The sequence below is a fragment of the Podarcis vaucheri genome (assembly GCF_965113315.1).
Source record: "Podarcis vaucheri genome assembly, chromosome: 2".
In the NCBI taxonomy this organism is placed as follows: Eukaryota; Metazoa; Chordata; class Lepidosauria; order Squamata; family Lacertidae; genus Podarcis; species Podarcis vaucheri.
Genome location: NC_138760.1, coordinates 95,918,978 through 95,946,969, shown reverse-complemented (window position 1 = coordinate 95,946,969; position 27,992 = coordinate 95,918,978). Strand labels below are relative to the sequence as shown.

At 42.0% G+C, this 27,992-nt stretch overlaps 1 protein-coding gene and 1 long non-coding RNA gene across 4 annotated transcripts in view; one reads left to right on the top strand and one right to left on the bottom strand.

Annotated features, from left to right (window-relative positions):
- Positions 1–27,992, bottom strand: part of LOC309525497 — a 602,601-nt gene that overhangs the window by 138,124 nt on the left and 436,485 nt on the right. The window lies entirely within an intron of this gene.
- Positions 1–27,992, top strand: part of GRM7 (glutamate metabotropic receptor 7) — a 435,430-nt gene that overhangs the window by 346,880 nt on the left and 60,558 nt on the right. For 2 of the 3 annotated variants that reach the window (XM_082209414.1, XM_082209415.1), the window contains exon 8: positions 5–940. The exons of the other annotated variant lie outside the window; for it this stretch is intronic. In XM_082209414.1, the coding sequence (XP_082065540.1) occupies positions 5–940 (936 nt within the window). The remainder of the gene's footprint in view (positions 1–4; positions 941–27,992) is intronic. 3 annotated transcript variants of the gene reach the window in all.

Here is a 27,992-nt window from a genome sequence, read left to right as displayed (position 1 = left end):
ATAGATGGATGAAATGCAGTGGGGCAAAGGAACGAAGAAGGTCCCTACTTCTGTCTGCAGCCTTCCCTGTAAACCGGGAGAACGAAAGAGGATTATTAAAGGGATGAGCTGCTGTTGGCAATGTGAGCTATGCGATGGATACCAATACCAGTCTGACGAAGTGACCTGCAAGATCTGCTCCTACAGTCAACGGCCAAATGAGAATCGTACAGGATGCAGCCCTATCCCTATTGTGAAGCTGGAGTGGCATTCCCCGTGGGCAGTCATCCCAGTCTTCTTGGCCATGCTTGGAATTATCGCCACCATTTTTGTTATGGCAACCTTCATTCGATACAACGACACCCCCATTGTGCGGGCTTCTGGAAGGGAACTCAGCTATGTTCTATTGACAGGAATATTTCTGTGTTATATCATCACGTTCTTGATGATTGCCAAGCCAGATGTTGCCGTGTGCTCCTTCCGACGTATCTTCTTAGGATTGGGGATGTGCATAAGTTACGCTGCTCTGTTGACTAAAACAAACCGCATCTACCGCATATTTGAACAGGGCAAAAAATCAGTGACAGCACCCCGGCTTATTAGTCCAACGTCACAACTAGCAATTACTTCAAGTTTGATATCAGTACAGCTTCTTGGGGTTTTTATTTGGTTTGCAGTTGACCCACCAAACAGTATAATAGATTATGATGAGCATAAGCCTATGGAACCAGATCAAGCCAGAGGAGTCCTCAAATGTGACATTACGGATCTACAAATCATATGTTCTTTGGGGTATAGCATTCTCCTCATGGTTACATGTACTGTCTATGCTATCAAGACTCGGGGTGTCCCGGAGAATTTTAATGAAGCCAAACCCATTGGATTCACTATGTACACGACTTGTATAGTATGGCTTGCCTTTATTCCAATATTTTTTTGCACTTCCCATGCAGCTGAAAAGGTAGGTGAAAATCAAGTAACTCATGGGATGATTATATATGGAATTTTTTATTTAAACGTGCTTCTGGAAATGGGCTACATGGCTTGACAAAAAATGGTTCCTTACAGCTACAGCAGTACACAATGTATTTGCCTCGCCCCTCCTGCAGTTAGTTTGTAAGTCATTTGTTTGATGAAGTGGCAGATGATGGTCAGTAAGAATCGGCTGGTCCATCGGTTCCTTCAGTTTGAGCTGCACCTTTTTTTAACATAATGGATAGAATGTTACTATTTTAATGGGAGGGACAGCTCATTGCTTTGATTGCAGGATATAAAGTCAACATCTATTAAAAATAGTTTTGTGTCCTAATCTGCATTTTGGGAATTCAGAGCCACGGGGTGCAAAGGATCGCTGAAATGCGTTTCTCAAACTAGGTATTGTGGTGCAATCCTATTAACATGAAGAGAGTATAGCCAGTGGTAAGTATATAAAAGATTGCAGCTTTTGTTGTGGGAAAGATGGCTACAATTTCTAAATATGAAGGTTCCATGTTGCCATAACCAAGCTGTTTTTTCTTTTTACTTGTACACATTTCAATGTGGAGTCTACTTGTGTAGGTTCCCTGTGCAATATGAAATCTTGTAAGATCAGAGCTATAAATTGTGCAGGGAGCCTACAAAAATAGAGAAGGATCTCCACTGCAAAAGTTCAGTCCCCAGAACGTGGAAGGCTGCAGCGACAGTGACGCAAAGGAAGGCGAGTTGTTGCTTGAAGAGTACTCTAGATTTAAACATATGCGTGAATTTCTAATTGACTTTATTGTGCCTTAGTGGAAGGAGATTCCGCAACTTCCTTGGAAATATATTTTGCATTATAACGCTTTTGGGTTTTGCTTCCAATATTGTATCCACTTTCTAATATGCATTTCTTCAATTTAGTTAGGAGGATGTCTTCTGAATTGGTGACAAAAGTTTTTCTAACGTCAGGATACATTATATCCACAGTAGTCCTTCTTGTCCATTATACCCATTTCCACATCAAAGAAGAAAAATTGGGTTGGTTGGTATGATTTGTTGTTAACAAATGCATTTTGACTCCTAGGAGTATATATACTTGCATAACAGACTTGTCATCCAAACAAGTTTTGCTCCGTGCTTTTGTACTTGCCTATTATTATAACCATTTCTCAGACAAAACTAGATTGTATGCTTCTTCTTCTTTTTACTTTTTAAATTTAATTTCCTTCTGCCTGCAGAATTTGGGATCTGAAGCAATCATTGTCAGAAGACCATGTTTTGTAATCAGACCATATATATATATATATATATATATATATATATATATATATATATACACACACACACACACACACATATATATATATATATACACACATACATATATATGATATATCTCTACGCACTGGCAGAGGAAGAGGAGTGCAGGGGGAGTGCACTGCCCCTGGCAGCGTGATCCCGGTGGTGTGCCATCGCAGCTGCCCCCGCCTGTGCTGGGTGCCACGCCCCTGCAGGCGACGTGCCATGCCCCCAGGATGCATGCCACGCCCCTGAGGGAGGCGCACCATGCCCCAGGACACGTACCAGCCCTTCCCCACCTGCTCTCCGCCCCCAGTGCTGGAGTATGAAGCTCCACCACTGTCTCTACGGAGACAGTTATCACTTAGCTTAGTAAGTGACACTGCACATATGTATAACAAAGCAGGGTACAGTGTGATTCATTGATCTCACCTGTTAGAAGGCCACATGCAGGTAACATTTGCAAGTCCTATTCCATTTACAGCAGTGGACTAACCAGGTAATTATTCAAAAAATCAAGGCTGATTCTGTGAGCAGGAAACAATTGACCAAACTAGATGTGCTGTCTAGAATCATAGAATCATAGAATCATAGAATCATAGAGTTGGAAGAGACCACAAGGGCCATCGAGTCCAACCCCCTGCCAAGCAGGAAACACCATCAGAGCACTCCTGACATATGGTTGTCAAGCCTCTGCTTAAAGACCTCCAAAGAAGGAGACTCCACCACACTCCTTGGCAGCAAATTCCACTGTCGAACAGCTCTTACTGTCAGGAAGTTCTTCCTAATGTTTAGGTGGAATCTTCTTTCTTGTAGTTTGGATCCATTGCTCCGTGTCCGCTTCTCCGGAGCAGCAGAAAACAACCTTTCTCCCTCCTCTATGTGACATCCTTTTATATATTTGAACATGGCTATCATATCACCCCTTAACCTCCTCTTCTCCAGGCTAAACATGTCCAGCTCCCTTAGCCGTTCCTCATAAGGCATCGTTTCCAGGCCTTTGACCATTTTGGTTGCCCTCCTCTGGACACGTTCCAGTTTGTCAGTGTCCTTCTTGAATTGTGGTGCCCAGAACTGGACACAGTACTCCAGGTGTGGTCTGACCAGAGCAGAATACAGTGGCACTATTACTTCCCTTGATCTAGATGCTATACTCCTATTGATGCAGCCCAGAGTTTTGTGAACGGAACTATCATAATTTCTAATACTGGGAAATAAACTGCATTAAGATAATAGTATTGCTAGGCCTTTGAATGTTTCTCCTTGTACCATTTTCCTGATTCAAATCCCTTCTGAATGCATTTTGAAATGTTCAAGTACATGCACATTGGGTTGTGCTCCCTATATATTGATTTAGGTTTTCCTATAATACTGGCATGGATAACATCTGGCTTTATTAGTTCTTACAACATTACATGTTGAAAAATGGCATTATATTATATAATATAATAAGGGACTGTAATGATGCCTTGGAATAAAATTACACTATATGAAAATGTGAAGAGAACAAGAGCTATTGATAGTTTAATGGTAACATTTCTGGAGGCTTTGTTATATTCAAGAAGTTTTTAATATTAGAAAGTATTCAGGAACTTAAATCGGAAGCAATAAAAATTGTCTTGATATTGATCTTTTTATAAGACATAATAATATAAATGTGACCAGCACATTTTAATGTGACTAAGAAATAGGGATTTATATATTAAAATGTGCACATTCTGATTTTAGAACAAGCACATTGTGTGTGGCCAGCATTAACCCCAATTATACACATATAATTTACTTAGACTAATCACTGTCTTCCAATTAAAAATTAGTTTTCAGCAGAATCTTTTCTGTGCTAACAGGACGGGAAGAGATATATACTGTGGTGAGGGAATTGGGTTTGTAATGGAAGGAGAAAATGTTTGGGAAAGAACTGCAGTTGTCCTTACAACCCTTCCTTCTTGTTCAGACTTGTGAAACTCCTTGGAACTATGAGGAAAGGAAATATTAAAAAAGAAGAAGAATATAGATGCTGTTGTGATATTGTGGAGACACAGGAGGTCAAGTACCTCTCTGCCCTCCTATGATTTATTTAGTTTAAATTATTTCTATCACACTTTGTGGTTAACATACAAAGCAATTTAAAAAATAAAAATCATACAAACCAACATAAGAGAGTGTAGCCGATTAAAAGCTGAAGGTAACGTGGTTGCTTATTTCAGAGACTATTAGGTAAAGCCATTTACCATAAGCAAGGCTGGATTTAGGTTTGATGGGGCCCTAAGCTACTGAAGGGAATGGGGCCCTTTATATGTCCAGCTGTCCTTTGTCAACAACAAATTGTTGCTGTTTTTTGTGTTGAATATATGCTATATGGTCATTTATGGACCTAATAGGTATCTAAAGCCATTTGCACATGCTGCCATGTAACCAGTCCATGCAGAATGTAGGCACCCTATATAGTATATAGAAATGAGCAAAGCAGTGATATTTTAGGGAGCAGACTAGCAGGTGGGGCCCATTACTTAGCCTACACAACACAAAACACTGTTGCTGTATGTAGGTTTTATTTTATTTTTTTATCTTATATTTTGGAAATGTACATGCAGTTTTTTCCCCTTTAAATATTTTAGGGGCCCCCAAAGAGAGTGGGGCCTTAAGCTATAGATTGTTTAGCTTATACGTAAATGTGGCACTGACCATAAGCTGCAGTGTTAAATTAGACTACCTTGTGATTTTGTATACAGCCTTCTTACAGTCAGTGAAGAGTCATCACAGGGGAGAATTTACTGGATGAAATGCTTACGGAAAGTGAAATACAGGGTCATTGCCACTTTCCATGCCCCTGAAATAGTTTCTGCCATAGCCACAATGGCAGTAGTGCAGGCACCCATGAGATTTTTACTGTGATCTCACCTGAGGAAGAACCCCATCATGGCTGGCTAGCAGAAGCAGGGAAGGCAGTGGCAAAGGCACCATTGGCAATTACAGGCAGCCCTGTGAGCAGACACAGGTGGAAGCCACAGGCAGGCAGACCCATGGATGGCAGATGGGGGAAAAGAAGGACACCCACTGTTGTTCCCGGTCTACCATCTGAACCATGTGACGCATGTGCCCAGGGCCAGATTTAGGTTTGATGAGGCCCTAAGCTACTGAAGGTAATGGGGCCCTTTATATGTCCAGCTGTCCTTTGTCAACAACAAATTGACTCTGTATTTTGTGTTGAATATATACTATATGGTAATATATGGACCTAATAGGTATCTAAAGCCATTTGCACAGAACAAAATATGTATTTTACCAAAGTAATTGTTGAACTGAAATGCAATTAAGAAGAAGTATATTAATAGTGAAATACAATTAAGAAGAGGTATATTAATAGTGAAATAATTATTAAGCTCTAACTTAAAATGATTTTTTATTCATAACAAACTTAATAATGCAAACACATTGGCATTTGGCAATAACAAAAGTTTAATTTTATTTGTTTTTTTTTATCTTATATTTTGGAAATGTACATCCAGTTGTTTTTTTCCTTTAATTTTTTTTGGGGGACCCAAGATAGTGGGCCCCTAAGTTATAGCTTGCTTAGTTTATATGTAAATCCGGGCACTGCATGTGCCCATGCTACTGCCTTACCACCAATTAGCACATCAGCACATCTGAAGACATTCTTCTTATAGAGATCGATCCCTTAACAGATCTTATTGCGCTAGCTTTCTTCCTTATGAGAACGATGACTTCCTTGTAATTGAATTGTGAACAGTTGAATCAAAGTCTTTCTCCACAGCCATGGGGAGTTCAGAATAGCTGACATCCCCGACTCACCATTTTCTGTCCAGCTAAACACTGTGGTGCAGCACAGCTTATTAACCTCTCCCTTTGGCAGAGAGTGTTGTACAAATGAAATGCTAGTGATAATGCTGCCAATATAATTGGCCTGGACAACAAAACTGTTTTAAATTCTCCCCAGATCTGTGGATACCTTGATCAGGAGCAAAGGCAGCCTCCGAGAAGTGTTAGACCAATTATAGAAGCTATAGGTTTATACTAGGATCAATACAAAGTGGCACTTGAAAAGAGCAAAAACAGCCCCTGTAAGGTCAAGCCAAGCACAGCTAAATCAATAAGCCAAATTGAATCAAAATATTAGAATAGCAAAGTGAGACGATAAGGAGTTGAGTGAGTCAAGCAAGTTCTCTAGCAAATTATTCATGTGACTGACACACAAAGCATATAATTATTCTCTGAAAGCTTCTCCCTTTTCCAACACATGCCTTCCTAATTCTTACTGCATTTGTGTTCTTAGTCTTTTAGTTCTTAGTCTTTTAAGCCAGTACACATTGTCAAGAAATCAGTATGCATTTAAGCCAGGTGAGCTCCCGTTGCTTCATCCCTGCTCCTGCCAACCTAGCAGTTCGAAAGCACGTGAAAGTGCAAATAGATAAATAGGTACCACTCCGGCGGGAAGGTAAACAGTGTTTCCGTGTGCTGCTCTGGTTTGCCAGAAGCGGCTTAGTCATGCTGGCCACATGACCCAGAAGCTGTATGCCGGCTCCCTCGGCCAATAAGGTGAGATGAGCGCTGCAACCCCCGAGTCGGTCACGACTGGACCTAATGGTCAGGGGACCCTTTACCTTTACCTTTATATCATTATCTGTTTAGCATTATGTGATACCCATGCCTGTGCATATTTGTTACATGAGCACATACTAGGAAGTCACATTCACTCTGTCACACAATGATCCACATGGATTTGTTTATGCTTTTCCCTACACAGAGTTTATTTATGTGCAAAGCTCATTAGCTCATTATGCTCAAGTGTTCCTTGGCAAAGCAGGCATTGTTGAAACTGTTCCCTGGAGGTAGAAAGTTATAAATATCCCACAACACTGGTCTGGGGGCCAAATTATATTTCATTAAATGCAAGATCAGAATTAATATGCCTGTTTGATGGGTTGCTGTTGGGTGAACAACAACTGCCGTCAAGGCTATGATATGTGAAGAGCAGGGTTAAACATCCCTTTGTGTGCCACAGTCCTAAGGAAAATCACCCTCACACCACTATAGCAGTTGCCTTCCCACAGCAAACAGCAGCTTCAGGAGGGTGATTTGCATTGAAATGGCAGAGCGTGGATCAAGGGTTAACTCTCCTCCTTACCCACATGTTGTGCTCCCCCACAGCTGTTATTTAACAACGCAAACTAAAAAAAGTTAGCCATAGTCACAAATATACCCTAAGGCAAATTTTGGCCCTGAGAAAACAAAGCTCTTTGCAGAAGCAATCTGAAAGTGCTTATCATACTAGAACAAACTCTCCTTAGAATCATAGAATCATAGAATCATAGAGTTGGAAGAGACCACAAGGGCCATCGAGTCCAACCCCCTGCCAAGCAGGAAACACCATCAGAGCACTCCTGACATATGGTTGTCAAGCCTCTGCTTAAAGACCTCCAAAGTAGGAGACTCCACCACACTCCTTGGCAGCAAATTCCATTGTCGAACAGCTCTTACTGTCAGGAAGTTCTTCCGAATGTTTAGGTGGAATCTTCTTTCTTGAGGCTAATGTGTGTCTTCAATCATGTATTTTTCTGAGCATCCATTAAAGAAATTCATGTTTAGGTTGGGTTTTGAGGATGTGTGGGAGGATCAAGTGCTTTTGTTGTCAGAAGTGCATTCTGCAAGGTTTTTGACTATTACATATGAACCCAAGCCATCCATTTTATCTAGCAGCATTGCACTCATAGAAGGTGGCTAGAATTATGATCTTGGAACTTATCAACATTTTTCAGCGTGCTGAAATGATGTCAAGGCACTCTTTGACATGTCTCTGTCTGTAAAGCTGTAGGCAAGGTGCTCTAGCAGAAAAAAAAGGGTGTATCAGAAAATTTTAAAAGTATATGGCTAGAGCAAGAGAAACAGTATGCATACTTCTTTCTGCCTAGCTGCAGTGAAGAGTAGCATGGTTAGGAGCTGGCATTGATCATTGTGTTCCCACAGAAGCTGTGTCCATCATCACTCAGCCTGACTTGCTCTCCTGCGTTGTTCTTCCTGCGCTCAAGCATCCAATAGAAGAATATCTCACTGCATCTAGCTGCGAAGTCTAATTTGGGATAGATTTAGGTTTCTTTGAACTTTTATAAACTATCATTATCTGAAAGGCGTTAGTAATCTCTTAACGTTGATTCTGTGTTTGAGTATGCTTAGTGGGGAAAGTGTGAGGAATATAAGCAGCTAATTCATCGCCTCTAGACAAACCTTTGCTTTCATGTCCCAGTTGCAGAGGCCTCTGTCACATCCTCCCATTCCTTGTATCTCTACTAGCAGGAAATGTGAAGCCCTTAATCCCATTTGCTGTTGAAACCAACTACCCTCTCTCCTCTGGTGACATTTTTTTTTTTAATGACCTTTTCATTCAAAACAGTGGGAGAATGAGAATGTGCCAGGTCCATTTGGCAGAATGGGTAAACACACACATTCACTGAAAGTGTGGAAAAGGCAAAGTAAACAATGGCTGGGTATCCTGCTATGGTGAGCATCCTTTCTGTGCCAGCATTTCCTCCTCCCATGTGCTATTCTGGGGGTTCTCCCAACTGCCTTGGGTGAATTTTGGGAGCATGGGGAGAGTGGTGGAGGACACCATTGTGGAAGCTGAAGGCCTTGTGCAGAGCTTGCGCCGATGGGACTCGTTTGGTTCACCCTACACAATGTAATTCTCAGGCACATAAAAAAAGCTGTATTTAGTAATGTCACATTTGCAAAATATTACTGTACTTACAACACATTTAGGGGGATGGGGTGCTATTCCGTTTGGTTGTCCTGCGAAATATTGCTTGACTGTTGAGGCTAATTTGTGTTTCACCAGGAAAGTGAACATGTGCCATATCAACAAATGCTTGATGTAGTAGTTGCTATAGCAACAATATATTCCTGGATGTCAGTGTCCCAAGCCTTCCAAGGAACCATTTGTCAAGGTTGCTAAACTATAACACAGAGCTTTCAACTGTCCCATGCTTCCTCTGCTCTCTCCCCACTTTACTCTCCAAAATATAAGGCTATGTTTAGTTGTACAGCTCTACAAAACTGTGAAGATACTTTGAAATCTCAGAGTGAAGGAGATTTTGTCCAATTTATGTAGGATTCATAACTTGACAAAAATTATGACTTGTAATGTGGTCAGATCCTCACTAGTGATAATAGGGTTATTGTTTTACTTGCATTTCCCTCTGTTAGGGACTAATGCTACTTTAGATTGTACAGCTTTACAACTGCATGGAACTGTAGCTCTGTAAGATCTTTAAAAAACAACATGAAATGCCCTTTAACTTTTACAATGTTGATCTGACAGCCTTTGCCTAGGTTCCCTCATGCTATAGTGGGAAATGCATGAGCTTTCTATTTAGGCAGCAGTTCTTCTTACCCATGGGCACTGGGGCCAACTGTAGGTCACTGGTGGAGGAAGAGGCGTGCGGGGGGAGCACACCGCCCCTGGCAGCGCGATCCCAGCGGGGTGCCATCACTGCTGCCCCCCGCCCACGCTGGGCACCATGCCCCTACGGGCAGCACGCCATGCCCCCAGGATGCGTGCCAGCCCTGCCCCCTCCTGCTTTCTGCCCCCTGGTTCCAGAGCATGAAGCTTTAAAAATGGAAAGAGCAACTTTTGGATTTTGGGGATGAGGACTGTTGAGGTGGAGGCTTGCAGAAGGTAGAGAGGGGAAGTTTAACATTACCTCCTCTGTTAGGATCCTGACTAAAACCTCTTCTTTAAAACTGCTATTTGCTTTGGGAGGGAATCTTCCATTAACACCAGTTGCTATTAGCAGGGGGCATTAGAACATATGTTTAACCTCTTGTCTTCTTTGGATATTACTTGGTATGTCCTACTAGGTTTCTTTATCAGTTAAAGTAAGACAGAAAATAAATTGCCAAAGTCCTTAATCAGTGGGCATCCCATTTACTGAGTTTAAGCTTAAAGAAATTCATTTCAGAACTGGCAACGGTTGCCCATGATGTTAACGGTTGCATTTGGGGGGGGGGGGGTGAGCTACACTATAGCCATGTTAATCTTCCACGAAATTGTTCTGAGCTAGTTTGCGGCAATCTAACATTTTAAAATATTCAATGTGCTATTGCTGGATTTAATGACCTGACACATGTCTCAGTCTCAGACATGCTTTAGAAATGAATGGCAAGGGGAAGCAGGGTTCTCTTCACCTTTTAAATAAAACAAAACCTGTTGAAAATTGTACTTCAAGGTCTTCACAAGCCTACTAGATAGCATGCAGGGAAAAGATTGTACAAGGATTCCCTTTAGAAGGCTGGCTGTATCCTTAGGGAAAGATGGCAAGTGATGGGGACAGCTATGGCTGCTCCTCCCGAGTCCCCTAACCATTTCCTTCTGCTGGAGACCAGAACTCCATGTTTCTCTTGGTCTGTCATATACCCCTAAACTAGCTTGCTGTCAACTGGTGCACGCTGCCCCATCGCCATCTTGCCCTTTGCTTCAGTCCGTAAAATATATTGTGCTGGCCAAGCGGGTGGGATTTTTAATCTAAGTGATTTCAGTGACAAAGAACAACTTCCATTTAGCACTCAACATAAATAAGAAGTGAATAAATTGAAGCTGAAATTATATAAGGTAGGAAGCCTGGTGCTTTGGGGCCTACTAAATAATTTTAAGAATGTTTTGAGTGGCTGTTGTTTTCTCTGTTAACCATTCTTCCAGCTGTTGTTATCTCTGGAAAGCAAAAGTGAAAAACATAGCTAAATATTTCAGTGTGCTAGAAAAGCTGACTTGTTTTTTCCAGAATAAGTAATGGCTCAAGAGAGTGGGCTTAAAACAAAACAAAAGAAAACATTATCCTGAAACTCTTAAGTCTATCACAAATTTATGTTCTTCCCAGATAAAACAGTGAGAAATGTTCATTAGGAAATTAATGCTAAAATAACCAGAGCTCTAGAAGAGCCCCCAAGACAGTATTAAGATGGCAACGAGAAGAAATGCACAAAGCTTCTATCAATCATTTTATGTCTTTGAAATACAGTTGCATCAAATTAAGGCAGAGAAGTTAATGTTCTATCAACATTTCCCTTCCCAGAGTCATTCTCATACTAGGTTTGAGTCCAGGTCAGTTTGCCAAATCAATTGAATATTGTTTTTTGGGTGAATTGAAAGTTCTGCCCATGATGCTTCTTCTGAGATGGTTCATTCATAGGTACTTATTCATAGGTAATTATACTTACCTATAAGTGATGAATATGCATATCTGATCAAGTCTTACAATGGTTTAATTTGGATGATGTCCAAAATTATCTAGATTGTTTCCATTTCCCCTTTAAACTTAATCTGTCTGTCAGTTTCATGTATTGTTTTGGAATGTATTAATTAGGTAGGATCACCTTTAAATGCAAACTGAATTACATTTCTCCATCACTGCTAGGGGTACCTAGTGCACTCTCCCTCTCTCTCTCTCTCTCTCTCTCTCTCTCTCTCTCTGTGTGTGTGTGTTAGTTTATATTGTTTACTATACTGTAATATAGGCTATGTAGCCTTTTGGTGATGTGTGGTATGTATGTTTCTTAATAAGTAAACAAATGCTGGCAATACCTATAAGGTAAAAGGTAAAGGACCCCTGGATGGTTAAGTCCAGTCAAAGGTGACTTTGGGGTTGTGGCATTCAGCATTTGTCCACAGACAGCTTTCTGGGTCATGTGGCCAGCATGACTAAACTGCTTCTGGCACAACTGAACACCGTGATGGAAGCCAGAGTGCACGGTAATGCCGTTTACCTTCCCACCACAGTGGTACCTATTTATCTGCTTGCACTTTTGGGCGTGCTTTTGAACTGCTAGGTAGGCAGGAGCTGGAACAGAGCAATGGGCGCTCACCCCGTTGTGTGGATTCAAGCCGCCAACCTTCTGATCAGCAAGCCCAAGAGGCTCAGTGGTTTAGACCACAGTGCCACCCGCATCCCTTGACAATACTTATACATTTAACACATAAGTTTGCAAACATGCTTGCCACCTTCATAATTTACATTCATGATGTGTACTTAAAACATTATGGGTGTACACCTAAAAATGTAATCTGCAAAGTGGCCCATAATATTGTATTTAAATCAGTTTACTAATTGCAGTGGGATACACCAAAAGGGAAAAGTTAAAAACAGACAAAAGGAGCAGAATGTGCAAGACATAAATTTATTAGAATAAATGTGTAAATTAGGAGATGAGAATAGGCTAGTTGTTAAAAAATATTTTTTAAGTTATCATTCTGAGACCCTGTGCTCCTTCTTCAACTCGTTATTTACATACATGCAAGGACCACCTCTCTCCATATGAACCTACCAGACCTTGAGATCATCCTGTGAAACCCTTATTTTTGTGCCTTCTCCACGAGAGGTCCAGAGGGTAGCAACATGAGAACAGGCCTTTTCTGTAGTGGCTCCCTGTTTGTGGAATGTTCTCCCCATGGAAGTTTGGCTGGCACCTTCATTATACCATTATACCTTTAGGTGCCAGGCGAAAATGTTGCCTTTAACCAGGCCTTGGGCTGATTGACATACGATGCCCTTTTAAATGTGTTGTAGTTTTTTTTGGGGGGGTTGGATTTTTCTTTATCTGTTTTTGATTGTGATTTTATGTGGTGAACAGGTCTACACAAAAATCCTTGTTTCTGTGTTCATAAAGCACTCACATGCTTCTCAAGAGTCTTCAAATATGTTTAATGCACCTTGCTCCTGAAAGATCATGTGAGATGTTTACCAAAAGCAAAAGAAATTCAGAGGTGTGTTGGTTAATAATATATTCAGATTCCAATTACTGAGATCTTCGGGTTAAGGTTAGGGCAGATTGAAATAATTATCTCCTCCTTAGAAGGGCATAAATTAATAAACTATGATTCTTGAAACAACAACAAAAAAGATGTTTGATGTTGACCTGATTTAACCTATCATTTTTTGTTGCATCGAAATCCCCCCTAAAATTTGTATTTTGTCAGCTATGTTGCGGTTGTAAGGTATGCATCTAATTTAAAATATTGAACAGAAAGAGCCCAAGGCCATAATCATGCTCTATATAAATTACTTAGGGAGCTGAATGTTCATTTTCAGTGAGGAACATGCCACCAGCCATTTGGATAGAATGAAAACTATATTCATGCTGCTGTAACCCCTGTATCTCTAATAGGAATATACAGATGAATGCTAAGGCATAATTAACAATCAGTATCCTTTGTGGAATTTTCAGTTATTAAAATCAGTGTCTTCACAATGGAGGGATAATACTCAAATTAAATTCAGATGAAACTGCATCATAATGGTGATGTATTCATTTAGGCAGAAATTACTTTTTTAAAAAGTTGGCACCTCCGGAGATAGGTCTCCAGTCACAGAGGAATTCTTTGAAGCCTGCAAGCGCTGGTGCTTGCTTTGATGTTTCATGCAGAAAGCAAGGATCCCCCCCTTCCCCCGTGTGATTATTCTAGCCTCTTTTGCTGGGTCGATCCTGCCTGTACAATGGAATGAAAACTAATGTAAATAAAATACACAGAAGCCACAAAGCAGGAAAGAAAGAGAAGATATTACTGAACCTGAACTGCATGGGGTGGGGGGATGAATGAAATATATCCAGGTTCACACCAATTGTGGATGCGTTCTGCTTGTGCTATAAGAACAGAACAGAGTGGAGCACAGAATCAGTGAAACACAGAATCATCTAGTCCAACCCCCTGCAGGAATCTCAGCTAAAGCATCCAGGACAGATGACCATCCAACCTCTGCTTAAAAAATTCCAATGAATGAGAGTCCACCACCTTCCAGTGGAATCTGTTCCACTGTCAAACAACTCTTACCATCAGAAAGTTCTTCTTGATGTTTAGCTGGAGTATCCCTACTTGCAACTTGATGCCATTGATTTGGGTCCTATGCTCAGGAGCATCTTGCACTATCTTCCACGAAACAGCCCTTTGAAGATAGCTATCAATTATTCTCCACTGTTCCAGGCTCAACATACCCAAGTCCCTCGACCATTCCTCATAAGGCTTCCCCCCACCCCCCTCCAGCCCCTTGATCATCTTGGTCACCCTCCTCTGCACATGTTCCAGCTTGCCAATATCCTACTTAAATTGTGGCACCCAGGACTGGACATAGTACTTCAGGTGTGTACTGACCAAGGCAGAATAGAGCAGGACTATGACTTCCCTTGATCTGGACACTAGACTTCTGTTGATGCAGGCTAGGATATCATTTCATTTTTTGGCTCCTGCATCACACTGTTGACTCATTCTAAGCTTCTGGTCTACTGAGAACCCTAGATCCTTTTCACTACTGTTCATCCAGATATGTGTCTGCCATCTTATATTTGTGTAGCTGGTTCTTCCTGACTAAGTGTAGAACCTGACATTTGTCCCTACTGAAATTCATTTTGTGATGGTCGGCCCAGCTCTCCAATATGTTAAGGTCCTCTTGAATCCAGATTCTGTCTTCTGTGGCATTAGCTACCCTCCACCAGTTTGGTGTCATCTGCAAATTTGAAGTTTGGGAACCACTAATATAGATTGAGGGCTACTTTCCTTCCTCCATCCCATACCCCATTCTTAAATTCTAAGGGGAAATTGCATTCATTCCCCCCCCTAGAATGCCCTTTGGAACAGCCCATTCCGGGGATAAGGGTGGCAGCTACTAATCTAGTGAAGTTGCAAAGGCATTGAGGTAGATTGAAGCCTCCTTTGCCCCAGCCCCGGTCAAAAGAGGGGAGCCGGTTTTGACCCCTTTCTCCCGCCTCTGAGCCTTCTATCTCCATACCCCCATCTATTCCTGACTATTTCTTGGCAGCATTAGAATATGATAGAATGTTGGGCTTTGCATCTATTGGCACAAGGCTTTGTCATGCACATTTAACGGCCTCCAGCTAAATGTTAAAAGCTAATATTTTTGCAAGGCATTGAATGCATCATGTTGACACCTATTCCTTTCTTTCTTCAGAAATTGTAAAACTGCCAGCAGAATTTGAATACCAAATCCTTTGTCCCGCCTGTGACATTACATAATAGTCAACCTCCTAGCTAAAATGACAACCTACTAGCTAAAATGAAATAATTGCCATTCCGCTGGCAATATTTTGAACAGGAAAGTCTAATTATTAAAAGCCCTCCCCTATGCCTATACCTTGATTTTGTTTTAACATCAAATGAGCTGCAACTATAAATAATTCAAAGGGCATATATGATTCTATGATTACTATTATTGTTTTTGGTGCAATGCTGTGCATTCTATTTCACCACATGCACCAACTCCTGCCCGTTCTAGATCAGTGAACGCCTCTCTTTCATTCATGTGCAGCTGAATTAACTTCAGAATCATTTTGTGTAAATGTGCCATTAATAATAGATGTGAATATGCCCATCACAAAAGCCACAAATTGTGGAGTAAAACAAAACAAAAAAGGTTTAGTTATTTTAAACTTTACTTTGTACCTTTTGGTTGCTGAAGTAAGAAGTACTGCTGCTGCTGCTGCTGCTGTAACTACTACTACTCTTAAGGGCTTAAAATACTAAATGCAGTATAGTGAGTAGGCTAAATAACATCTTTCCCCAATGGCTTTTCATTTTGCAAAGGAAGAAGGGCTGTGGACATCAACGCTTACATCATGTTACATTTTGGTTACCCATGTTATCAGGTGGAATGACCACTGGTGGGCGAGGCAGATAGCAGTGTCAGTGTTTATTGGTCCCATACAAGACAATAGCTTACATGCCTAGATATGGACAGTGATTAGTGATAGTTTTCCCCAAGGTAAACTGAGTATTGCGGGGTGGGGGCAGAGGTGTAATCCTGCTTTCAGAAGTATAAGTTACCACAGGTCTATGCAAATGTTTTGATTCAAGGTTATTTTTTATCTTCCATAGCCGTATCCTGTATTTCTTTATTGGCAATTGTGACAACTTATCCTTTTCTTTCTTTCATTTTAATTTTTTAAAATGTGTTTGTCGTTATTAAAATTCAATGAAAAATATTGGGCGGGGGTGGGGGGACGTAGAGACCACCTCCACGGTTGTAGAGATGTCAAGAGCCCATCAGTGGGTCCCATCTCCTTTCATGGATTATTCATGTGCTCCTCTTCCTTTCCTGTTACATTTTACAGGTATAATGGGCAAACAAATTCTAATGAATGCAATATCGTGCGGGATTCCCAGGAAGGCTTAAGTCAGCAAGGCTGTGCTCCTCATCCTTCCGGTGCTTCCAGCTTCCTTTCATGAAGCTGACATGAAAGTGTGAGTTGAGCACACCCAGTTTGAGAAGGCTTGAGGCAAGGCCAGTCTAGTTTGGAGGAAGGAATAGGGCTGTGTATATAACATTGCCTGCAGGCAGAAGTTCTATAGTATCATAAGAGAGCAGGGCAGAGCACACCCTCCATTTCCAGAGTAGCAGATGATACAAAGAGAGTGAGAGGCCCCAAACAGCAGATCTGGGGCTCGCCTTGCTCATACCACCCCAAATGGTTTGAGGTTCCAGATCTTGGACCAGTTTGCCCCGTTACACGTCAGTCTTCTTGTAATTCATTTAAATGGGGGGGGGGGAATAGACCCAGCTGTGCATTATTTTGGCCATGCTGATCTACTCTCTTTGTTGGATTTTTTACATCTGACTGCAGGTTTTGTCCCTAATAGCCTGAGGCAGACATTATCTCTGGACAGGTGTGTGTGGGGGGGGAAACGGACATGATCCAAGTGTTTATTGTCATTTGATGTCGTGACCAACACTGGACTGATAAATTTGTAAATTTACATGGACAGAACTGAGTACCTGAACATTAGAGAAACTCTGGCAGTTTATACAATTTATACAATTTTTGCATAAATATATGCTTAGAAACATTGCCGCTCAGAAACTATAAGTTCCCCTTTTGCAATTTGCTTTTAGTAAGAGGAAGTAATATTTTGTCCAGAGAAATGGTGTAGAAGCAAAGCCTAGCACTGGAAGTTGAATGCCAAAAAACAATCAAACTAGTGTCTTGTGTGAAAAGATCATAATGAGGCCCTTAATCCCTTCAAACATAATAACATTATTTTCTGTAAAGCATAATGTCTACTGATTTTAAGCTCAGCCAGGAACACAAAGGAAACCATAGATGCCTTTATTCAGTTCCAAATAAGTTATGCAGATGTTCCTCAATTTTCATGCTGAACACTTGAGCAGGGCTTGATTTGAGGAAACCGCTTCAGGAGATCGTGGAGGTGGGGGTGGGAGAGAGACATATTTTTCAGCATTTTTTTCCACTGAATACAAATACTTTATCGAAATAGAATATTGACATGTTAAATCATACAGCAACAGCAGCATTCTCTCATCTGCTTACTTTTGCACAGAGTAATCATTGTTGGTTAGTTTTTTATAGAGCTCAGAGAAGTAAATGAAATGAAACTGCTTCCTTGGGTACTGGGTGTTGCACGTTCCTCCTTAGGAAATAAAAAAGAGGGATTTCGCATTTATTTGCTCCGTAAGGGTAGCCTTCACCTCAGGCTACTTGTTGCAAAACATTTTTGGAGTTCAAATTATGAGTCTTCACTGTTTCATCAACCACATTAGGAACTACTATAAAGAGGTCGGCCGGGTTCCAAAGAACCATAGAATTAGATCTATTTACCCATACAATTTTTGAATTTGTAACTGTGATGTCTTAATATAATGCCATTCTAAGCAGGTGTCCCAACCTGCTGTCCCCATGGTTGTCAGCAGACAACTCCTCCAACCCTTACCCCTTCTGGCCTGGTCTCCTCAGGACTCAGGGCTGTAGGGCAACGTCTCTCTCTCTCTGTGTGTGTGTGGGGGGGGGAAGGTCAGCAAGCAGGAGCTGGTGCACAACCACATTTGATGCAGACTGATTTCTAATAAGTGAGGCTAAGCAGCTGGTTGGCTGACTGCCGACCCTTACAGTCCCATGAAAGCAGAGCTGGTGCATGTTGGTTTCTGCTCTCTTCACTGTGCAGCAAAAGTGCTTGTCACAAGACAATGTTTACATTCCACAGTCAGAGCACTGTTGGGTTTTCACACGGGAATGGGAAGCTGGATGTGACGTACACTGGTTTCCTGTTTTTCACTGATCTCTCTGTGTTCGTTATTCCGAGGAGAAGAATGGTTGCTTCTCTGCTCCAGCAGAGGCAAGATGCATGTTTGTAATTTCTCAATACTGAACTGAGAATAAAGCAACTTTAAGCATGTGGCACGTACTATTCATCATTCCGTTGTGCAAAGGACTCTGCAATTTCAACATTATGGTTCCGGGCCCAGAAAGACGTAAATCAAACTGAGGAATGCCGGCAGAGGTACAGAGGAACGGATCGCGTTATCTGCTCTGCGCGTCAAGTTTGATTGATGAAGGTATGTGCTCATGCTGCTCGGAGCAGCCTGCCAGTTTCTAGTTTATGCCTTTATGGCTGGACTTTGTACTTTTAAAAGCCGTTTTGCCGCGACATAGGCTAAGGCACAAGCTCACAGCTTGGATGGCTGGAAAAGCGAAAGTACTTTTTACAAGTGCTTTTGGAAGTTGTACTGTGACGTAGCTTGATTAAAGCAGCAGAAATGGCTAATGCAAAGCTGGCTGACGCTTTTGGGATTCCTAAGCTCAATAAGAAAAATTACATGGACTGGGTGCAGTATGCAGAGGCAATTCTGCGGAAAGAAGGTCTGTTTAATGTTATTACAGACAACCCCCCAGCTCCAATTACAGCTGAATGGACTGCTAAGGATTCCAAAGCACGGGGAACGCTTACGTTGATAGTATCCCCAGAAGAGCTCTGTCTGTTGCGTGGAAAGACCACAGCCAGAGAAATTTGGGACTCTTTAAGAGAAGCTCACTTGAGGACAGAAGCTGGTTCCTCAATGTACTACTATGCCAAGCTGCATGGTATGGCTCTTGCTGAAGGTGGAGATGTGCGTACACACCTGATGGAGATGCAGAATCTGAGACATGAGCTGCAACAGAGAGGACTCAACTTTCCAGAGGCTGTGTATTCCTTCATGATACTACATTCTTTGGGTCCAAGTTGGGAGTCCGTTGCCACTCAGATTGCTGTTCAACCAACTGCTCAGCTCACAGTAGCCTATGTTACTGCCGTGATCCAGAATGAAGCAGATCGCCGGGGTGCTAGCTGCATGGGTATGGGGGAGTCTTCACAGACGTCATCCCAGAGTGCAGTGGAACCACCAGAGGGCGCCAAAGCTTTGAAGGCAGTGAAATGCTACTCGTGTGGACGTCTAGGCCATATGAAGAGGGAATGCAGATATCCCAAGGCCAAGACAGAGCAGCGCAGCGAAAGCTCATCGCGTGGAAAAGGCCAAAGCAAAGGCAAAGGTCCGGTGTCCAGGACAACGCAGCACAAGGCAATGGTCTCACGCTTCACTCCAAAGGTTGCAAAGGTCCAGAAGACGTCTAGATCTTTCTTCGTTGTTGATTCAGCAGCTACCCACCACATGTGCAACGATAAGAGACTGTTCGTGTCTTTTACACCGCAGGAAGGTGCAATTCACCAGGCGGATGACCACACGCTCCCCAGTCAAGGCTACGGAACTGTTGTTCTTCACAGTTTGGACTTATCAATACAGGATGTACTGTATGTTCCAGATGCCACACACAATCTTCTAAGTGTGATGCAGCTGAATGAACGGAACATTGACGTTTCCTTCAAGAACAAGAAATGCACCATCACAAAGAAAGACGATTATGTATTGCATGCTGAATGTGTTGATCGTTTGTTTGTTTTGTATTATGATGATGTTGTGCAGAATGAGACTTGTTGCATTGCAGGTTCTAACAAAGGTTTGCATGCAGGATGTATTCATGATTTTCACAGGAAATTTGGTCATTTGCATTTTGAGGCAGTATCTAAAATGCCTACCTTGGTGGAAGGTATGACTATTAAACCCTGCAGGTACCACATGAAGTGCAAAGCATGCGCAGCAAACAAGGTGAAAATGGCTGTGAAAGGTAAGGTGTCTAGTAGGAAAGCTACAGAACCATACCAGATTGTTCATGCTGATTTAGTTGGTCCACTATCGCCCTCTTTGGGTGCAAATAGGTTCTTCATGGTTCTCATTGATGCATTTTCCAGGTATATTTATGTGTACAATCTCAAGCAGAAATCAGAGGCTTTTCCAAGGTTCAAGGAATTCTGTGCTTGGTTGGAAAATGTGCATGGTAAGAAGATAAAAATTCTTTTCACAGATCGCGGGGGAGAATTCACTTCTCAGCAGTTTGAAGCTTTTCTGACTGAGAAAGGAATTCAACACGATTTGTCCAGTCCTCGCTCGCCATGGCAGAATGGACTTTGCGAAAGGGCAAATCAAACATTGCTTCAAGGATTAAAAACCTTGCTGCATGATGCCAATCTTCCAGAGAGTTATTGGGCCGAAGCTCTCTCGTGTTTTGTTTACAGTTACAATCGCAGGTTATCTTCAGCGATTGGTTGTACCCCCTATGAGAAGATGTTTGGCAAGAAACCATACATCAAACACATGAAAATTTTTGGTTCTGACATGTGGATTCACTCACCACAAGGCTCCAAATTAGGCAAACGTGGATTGCATGGTATCTTTCTAGGTTATCAGAAAGGTTCTTACAGAATAATGATGACTGACTCTAAGACAATTAAGCTCACAAGAAGTGTTGAGTACAATGCCAAGTGGGGGGAGAATGTGGGAATTTTCCAATGTTATCCTGATGACAGTGATGAGACTGAGGATAAGCAACAACAACCCACACTCACTGATGAAGGTTCTGATTCTGAGTCTGAAACTGAATCGGATGATTCAGAGGATTTCAAGAGTGCGAAAGCCTCTATGCGACCCTCTGAAAGCTCTGATCAGGAATTGGAAGAACCATTGTTCACAATAGGTCACTTTTCTCCTAAGAAGGAAGAGGAAAGTGTTGAAGACCAAAGGCTAATTCGCAGGTCACAAAGAGCCACAAAAGGCAGACCTCCAAAGAGATTTGCTGATGAATTTGCTAAGACAGCAGTAGCAGCTGTTAAAAGCTCCAAGAAGGTATTTGAACCTTCAAGTTTCCAAGAAATCCAAGATTTGGATTCTAAGGAAGCTGAGCCATGGTTAAATGCCATGAAGGCTGAGCTTGATTCCTTAGAAAGGAACAAAACTTGGGAGCTAGTTCCAGTAGTTCCAGGAATGAAACTGCTTGGAAGCAAATGGGTCTTCAAAGCAAAGACTGATCAAAATGGCAAGATAGTCAGACACAAAGCCAGATTGGTAGCCAAAGGTTTTGCACAGGTACCAGGTGAAGACTATCACGAGACCTACTCACCCACGGTGAGATATGAGAGCATTAGGCTTATGCTCAAGCTAGCTGCAGAGGAGAATCTACACATTAGTCACCACGATGTAAATACAGCATTTTTGTACGGATCTCTAGGTGAATCACTATATATGCATCCACCTGACGGCGTACAGGTAAAACAGGGATTTGTTTGTGCTCTGAAAAAGTCCCTTTATGGTCTCAAACAAAGTGCACGGTGTTGGCACACAAAACTCACTGAAGCATTGCTTTCTCTAGGTTTTCAGCAAGGGAAAGCTGATCCATGTGTGTTTGTCAAAGAGGAGGGGCAAAAGAAGCTGTATTGTTTGTTTTATGTTGATGATATTTTATTCTTTTGGAAAGATGTCACAATGTACAATAACGCCCTAGCTCAACTGAAAGAGCACTTTGACATGAAAGATCTTGGTGAGGTAAACAACTACCTATCTCTGGAAATAGAGAAAGATCAAGATGGTAACATTCTAGTACACCAGTCACGGAAAATTGCTGATGTGTTAAGCAAACTAAACCTGATGGATGCTAACCCTGTAGACACACCGATGACAACAGGTTATCAGGTAGAAGACACTGAAGAAGCATTTTCTGACACTACACTGTACAGAAGTGTGCTAGGCAAGCTAAACTTCATTGCCAGATGTTCAAGACCTGACATTGCTGTTAGCTGTAATTTGCTAAGCAGACAAGTTAACAATCCTACTGTTAAGGATTGGAAAGCTCTGAAACGCATAGCACGCTATTTGAAAGGCACTATGCATTACAGACTGAGATTTAACAATCAGAAGTCTGGTGGTCTTGAGATTTTTGCAGATGCAAGTTTTGGAAGTGACACTGCAGACAGGAAAAGTACGTCTGGAGTTTGCTACATGTACAATCAGGGTCTATTTGATTGGTCATGCAAGAAGCAAACAACAATTAGCTTAAGTACTTGTGAAGCTGAACTGAATGCACTATCTTATTCACTTAAGGATTGTGAATGGTTGTTACAATTGTGCAAAGACATGAGAATTCCTGTCAAATGTCCAATCCAGGTTTACCAGGACAACAAAGCATGTTTGGCTTTGCTGAATTCGGAAGGTTGTAAGCAAAGCACGAAGCACTTGCAATTGAAGGTGCAACATGCTAGGGAACATATTCAGAAGGGACTCGTAATGGTGTCCTATATGCCAGGTAATGAAATTCCTGCTGATGTATTGTCCAAGATTGTATCAAGGGATCAACACTGTACCTATGTACAGAAGTTGGGTTTGTACTGATGTTGTACGAACACGCTGCCCAGTGATGTTCACGGAAAGGGGGAGGATGTTGGTTTCTGCTCTCTTCACTGTGCAGCAAAAGTGCTTGTCACAAGACAATGTTTACATTCCACAGTCAGAGCACTGTTGGGTTTTCACACGGGAATGGGAAGCTGGATGTGACGTACACTGGTTTCCTGTTTTTCACTGATCTCTCTGTGTTCGTTATTCCGAGGAGAAGAATGGTTGCTTCTCTGCTCCAGCAGAGGCAAGATGCATGTTTGTAATTTCTCAATACTGAACTGAGAATAAAGCAACTTTAAGCATGTGGCACGTACTATTCATCATTCCGTTGTGCAAAGGACTCTGCAATTTCAACAGTGCAGTTTATCCTTTTGGTATCATCACCTGGGGATGGAACAAGAAAGACGGTGCCACATTGCTGTAGTACTGTGCTGGAATGTTGCTGGTCTTGTACTGTTGCATGGAACTGAGATGTATGTGTGAGACTGCTGGTATTTCTTGGTTGTGTGTCAGGGATGAGGCATGTTTGCAATATGAGGATGTGGTGGAACACCTGTGAAAGGAACGGATGTTCTATTCAACCAGCATAATACCCTCTGGACCTTGCTCTTCCCACACCCCTGCCCTTTCTCTTGCAACACATGCAAAAATTACGGTAATAATAATAAGAGAAACTCAAAATGAAGCTATAAATGTTGGGAAATGTAGGAAACGTCTGTGTAAGGTTTGGGCAGGTGAGTGTAGGTGTTGTTTTTTCCACTTGCAAGACCACCTGATGCTAAGTTTGCATAAGTAGGAAGAGAAAAAGCAATTATTTTACCTTCATAAAAAGACGGAAGGAAATACCCTCACGAAGGATCCGAAATTGAAAGCCTTTCTCTCTCTTTTGCTCTCAGCTATTTATCTGTGCAATTGCTAATGTTCCTGTCACATTGGTCTGAAAGAATGAAAGATTCTATGGCATGTACATTCCTCTCCTCTGATATCAATCCTGAGGGCATGACAAAGAAGAAACAGCAGCTGGAAGTGTGTCCTGGGGCTCTTGGGTCAAAGGAGGAAAAATCCAAGAGCTTCAAAGCCCAGCGCTCTCTGTCACCTTATCCTACAGGCATGTTCCTGCTCCAGTCCCAGGCTCCAGGGCTCTTCATGACAAATAGACAAAAAGTGGTGTGCATGTATTGTTTTCACAGGGTCAGCTGCATTACAGCTATGGTGAACTTGGTCTGTTCATGACAACTGTAGAGCTCTTTATGGACTGGTATTTTCTTTTTTATCTCCCCCCCTGCCCCCCCGGCTCTTTTTTTCTTTTTCTGTCACTCCTGCTATTCCCCTTTGGCTAGAGATCTGCTTGCCGTGCTCCCTGAATACTGATAGGCCCTCCTCTACATTTTGTGATTCCTTGCTTCAGAATTCATCAAGTATGGGAAATGCATAGGAAATGTGTAGCAGGGTGGGAGAAAACCATCAGAGCTAGATTCCCACAATTCCCAGTGGATCTTTTCACAGCAATGATAGAACCAGAAAAGATGGCTTACCCCTTTAAGTGTCTCCACCTTTTAGGAAGGGGATAGAGCTTTGGGAGCATAACCAGATCAAGGACAGATATAAAGTATCAGTTGGAGACAAGATTCCCACTAGCTAAACAAAAACAGAATCACCCGGTCTGCCCCATATGCGTTATTACAATCTAGATATATTAAGTACTGTGGTACCTTGGTTCTTGAACTTCATCCATTCCCGGAGTCCATTCAACTCCCGAAACTGTTTAAAAACCAAGGCACAGCTTCCGGTTGGCTGTAGGAGTTTCCTGCACTCAGGCTGAAGCTGCAGAAGCCACGTCAGACGTTCGGCTTCCAAAAAACTTTTGCAGACTGGAACACTTACTCCCAGCTTTGCGGTGTTCAGGAGCCGATTTGCTCGGGAGCCAAGCCATTTGAGTGCCAAGGTACCACTGTATTGCTGTTTATTGATTTTAAGGTGTTTATGTATATTGTAAAGTGCTTTGAGATACGTAAATGGGAAGTAGCAGTGCTTTTTTTCTGGGGGGACGCAGGGGTACACATACCCCTAAACATTTTGTGAATCTAAGTTTGGCCTCACGGAGGGGCAGTATTTCAATATGAGTAGAAAAATGAGAGCACCCCTAAACATTCTTTTTTAGAAAAAAAAAGCACTGGGAAGCTTTTAAAATTTATTTCCCCAAACCGAGGTGGAGAACTCCTTAGAAACTCAAGGCCCACATTCCTCTGTGGGCAACTTTCCAAGGGTCATGTTGTTGTTTAGTCGTTTAGTCGTGTCCGACTCTTCATGACCCCATGGACCAGAGCATGCCAGGCACTCCTGTCTTCCACTGCCTCCTGTAGTTTGGTCAAACTCATGCTGGTAGCTTCAAGAACACTATCCAACCATCTCGTCCTCTGTTGTCCCCTTTTCCTTGTGCCATCCATCTTTCCCAACATCAGGGGCTTTTCCAGGGAGTCTTCTCTTCTCATGAGGTGGCCAAAGTATTGGAGCCTCAGCTTCAGGACCTGTCCTTCCAGTGAGCACTCAGGGCTGATTTCCTTAAGAATGGATAGGTTTGTTCTTCTTGCAGTCCAATGGGACTCGCAAGAGTCTCTTCCAGCACCATAATTCAAAAGCATCAATTCTTCGGCAATCAGCCTTCAGGGGTCATGTAACCAGAAGCAAAAAGTCGGTGGACCAGAAGCAGGTGTAGCAAGAGATGTGACTCTTACCTTTGTACAGCAGGTTGTATTCCAGCCTTGTTTAAAAAAATTATGCACATGTCTTTCCACCAAGTGAGAAAGGGGCTTTATCACAGCTCAAGGATACACTTCAAGCAGGTGCACGGCAGCAATGCTGAGAGGTGCAGCTTGAAGAAGGTCTGTGTGGCCTGGGGAGAGAGAGAGAGAGACCTGCCCTAAAGGGTCCCTGGTACTGTCGGATTAGGCTAGTCAGGAGGCATGTGATACAGTTCTGCAGCTGAACCTATATAGCAGAAGCAGAGAAACTGGTTTTGGCCTGAGGGCTGCTCTCCCTCATGGACATGACCTGAGCTAAATGTGGCTGGAGCGATGGATGTGTCTCTCTTTGTACAGTGGTTTGCATTCAAGCCACGCAGGAGTCAGAGGTTTCTATTACACAAACACACAACTCTCCATTCTTTGTTCAGGCGAGCTGCATTATCACAGTTCAGGAATGCATTTCAGCCAGGCAGAAGCACCCGAGGAAGTTGCAGAACAGAGGCAGTAAGGCCTGAATAGAGAGCCATAGAAGGGCACATTTGGCCAGTTTACATAGCCATGTTTTGCCCTGTGCACAGCTTATGCAGCTGTTTGCTGGCAAACTGCATAATAACTGCACATGGTATGAGTGTAAAAAAGTAGAGATTTATAGCATTTCTAACTTGATAGCAAATGTTTGTTTAAATGGTTAAACAGAAGGATGTTAGCAAGCTTACCTGGTTTTATGAGAGGCATATTTTATTTCCTTGCCAGCTGTGCTCCTCTCTCCTTCCCATTACGTTTACTGCTCCTTCTTTGATCTTCCCTTTTTCCATTCCCTACTCTGTTCTTCTGGTTAAATGTTCTGTTTTCTATGTGGAATTGTTAATATGTGCTATATTTGTTAAATAGTGCTTTTGAAAGCTCAACAAAACGCCCAATAGAAATCATTCAATAAAAAATCTTTGTTATTCATTCAGCTCTGAATTTCAGCCATAGAAAAGGTTGAACTGATTGCTGTTGTTGTTCCATCCAATCACACAGTTAAAGAGATTCTGATACTGGAAGAAATAGAAATTCCAGTGAAACAAGAAATTATGTTAGTTGTTCATCTCTTTGGTACTAGCTATACACAAGTCCAAAGGGGAAGAAGTTGATTAGAGAGGCAGAAAAAGGGTAGGCGGAGAGAATATTTGTTGAAAAATATGCCAAAGTAACAGCTCTGTCTAACTATAATTTACTTTCTAAATGTTAGAAGAGGCTCTAGACCATAGGATAGGCTCTAGACCAGGCATAAGCAAACTTGGCCCTCCAGATGTTTTGGGACTACAACTCCCACCATCCCTAGCTAACAGGATCAGTGGTCAGGGATGATGAGAACTGTAGTCCCAAAACAGCTGGAGGGCTGAGTTTGCCTATGCCTGCTAGACTTTACAGTGCAACATACCCTCCAACATTTCTCCAATGAAAATAGGGACATCCCATTCCACAATGATAATTTTACTATTTATACACCACCCATCTGACTGGGTTGCCCCAGCCACTCTGGGTGGCTTGCAACATATATAAAAACATAATTAAACATTAAAAAAACCTTCCCTATACAGGATTGCCTTCAGCTGCTGGTGTCTGCTTTGCCAGCATGTTTCCACTCTGGGTGGCTTCCAACATATATAAAAACACAACAAACATTAAAAAACAGAATATCCTATACAAGCAACAAACAAGCCAATAGATCAATAGAAACCAATAATAACAATAAACAGTTTAAAGTTTTACCCAAATTTAAACAACTGCCAACCCCAACTAATCATTTAACCAACACCAACCCAACAAAAAACAGGGAACAGGTACATGCAGCGGTGGTGCAGTGGTTCGGAAGCCCTTCTGCAAATAGTCATGTGCTGCCTTCATAGTTAGCCTGTCTCCTCTTCTCCCCCCACCCCACCCACTGCCCACCCACCTCACCTTCTGAAAGCCAAGGATCACTCCAAATAACCCAACCGGATCCTGGGTAATCCTGGGCTGTCTGAACCCAATTCAGCCAAAGCCTAGCTCTGCCGGATAAATATGATTACATTGAATATAAAATAGTTCAGGTCACTATATTGGACAATATCCTCTCTGGCTGCTTACACAATTCAAATTACAATTATGTATATAAGATTGAATGGACACAGATTTCATACAGGGAGATTTCACAGCCAAAGAAACAATGGGCAAAGTTCATCACATGACGGTAGTCAAATGAGCAGATTAAAACTAATATTCTAAAACAGCAGCCATTTTACATTGATACCACTGGAATATGGATAGTTCAGTACAAGTGGAGAACAATGTTTGTTCAAATTGATGATTTTCTCAGCAAAATGTACGAAAGTGGTGACTTGGATAGAAGGATGAGGGTTCTGCATCAAGTGTGTGTGTGTGTGTGTGTGTGTGTGTGTGTGTGTGTTTAAAGAAGTCA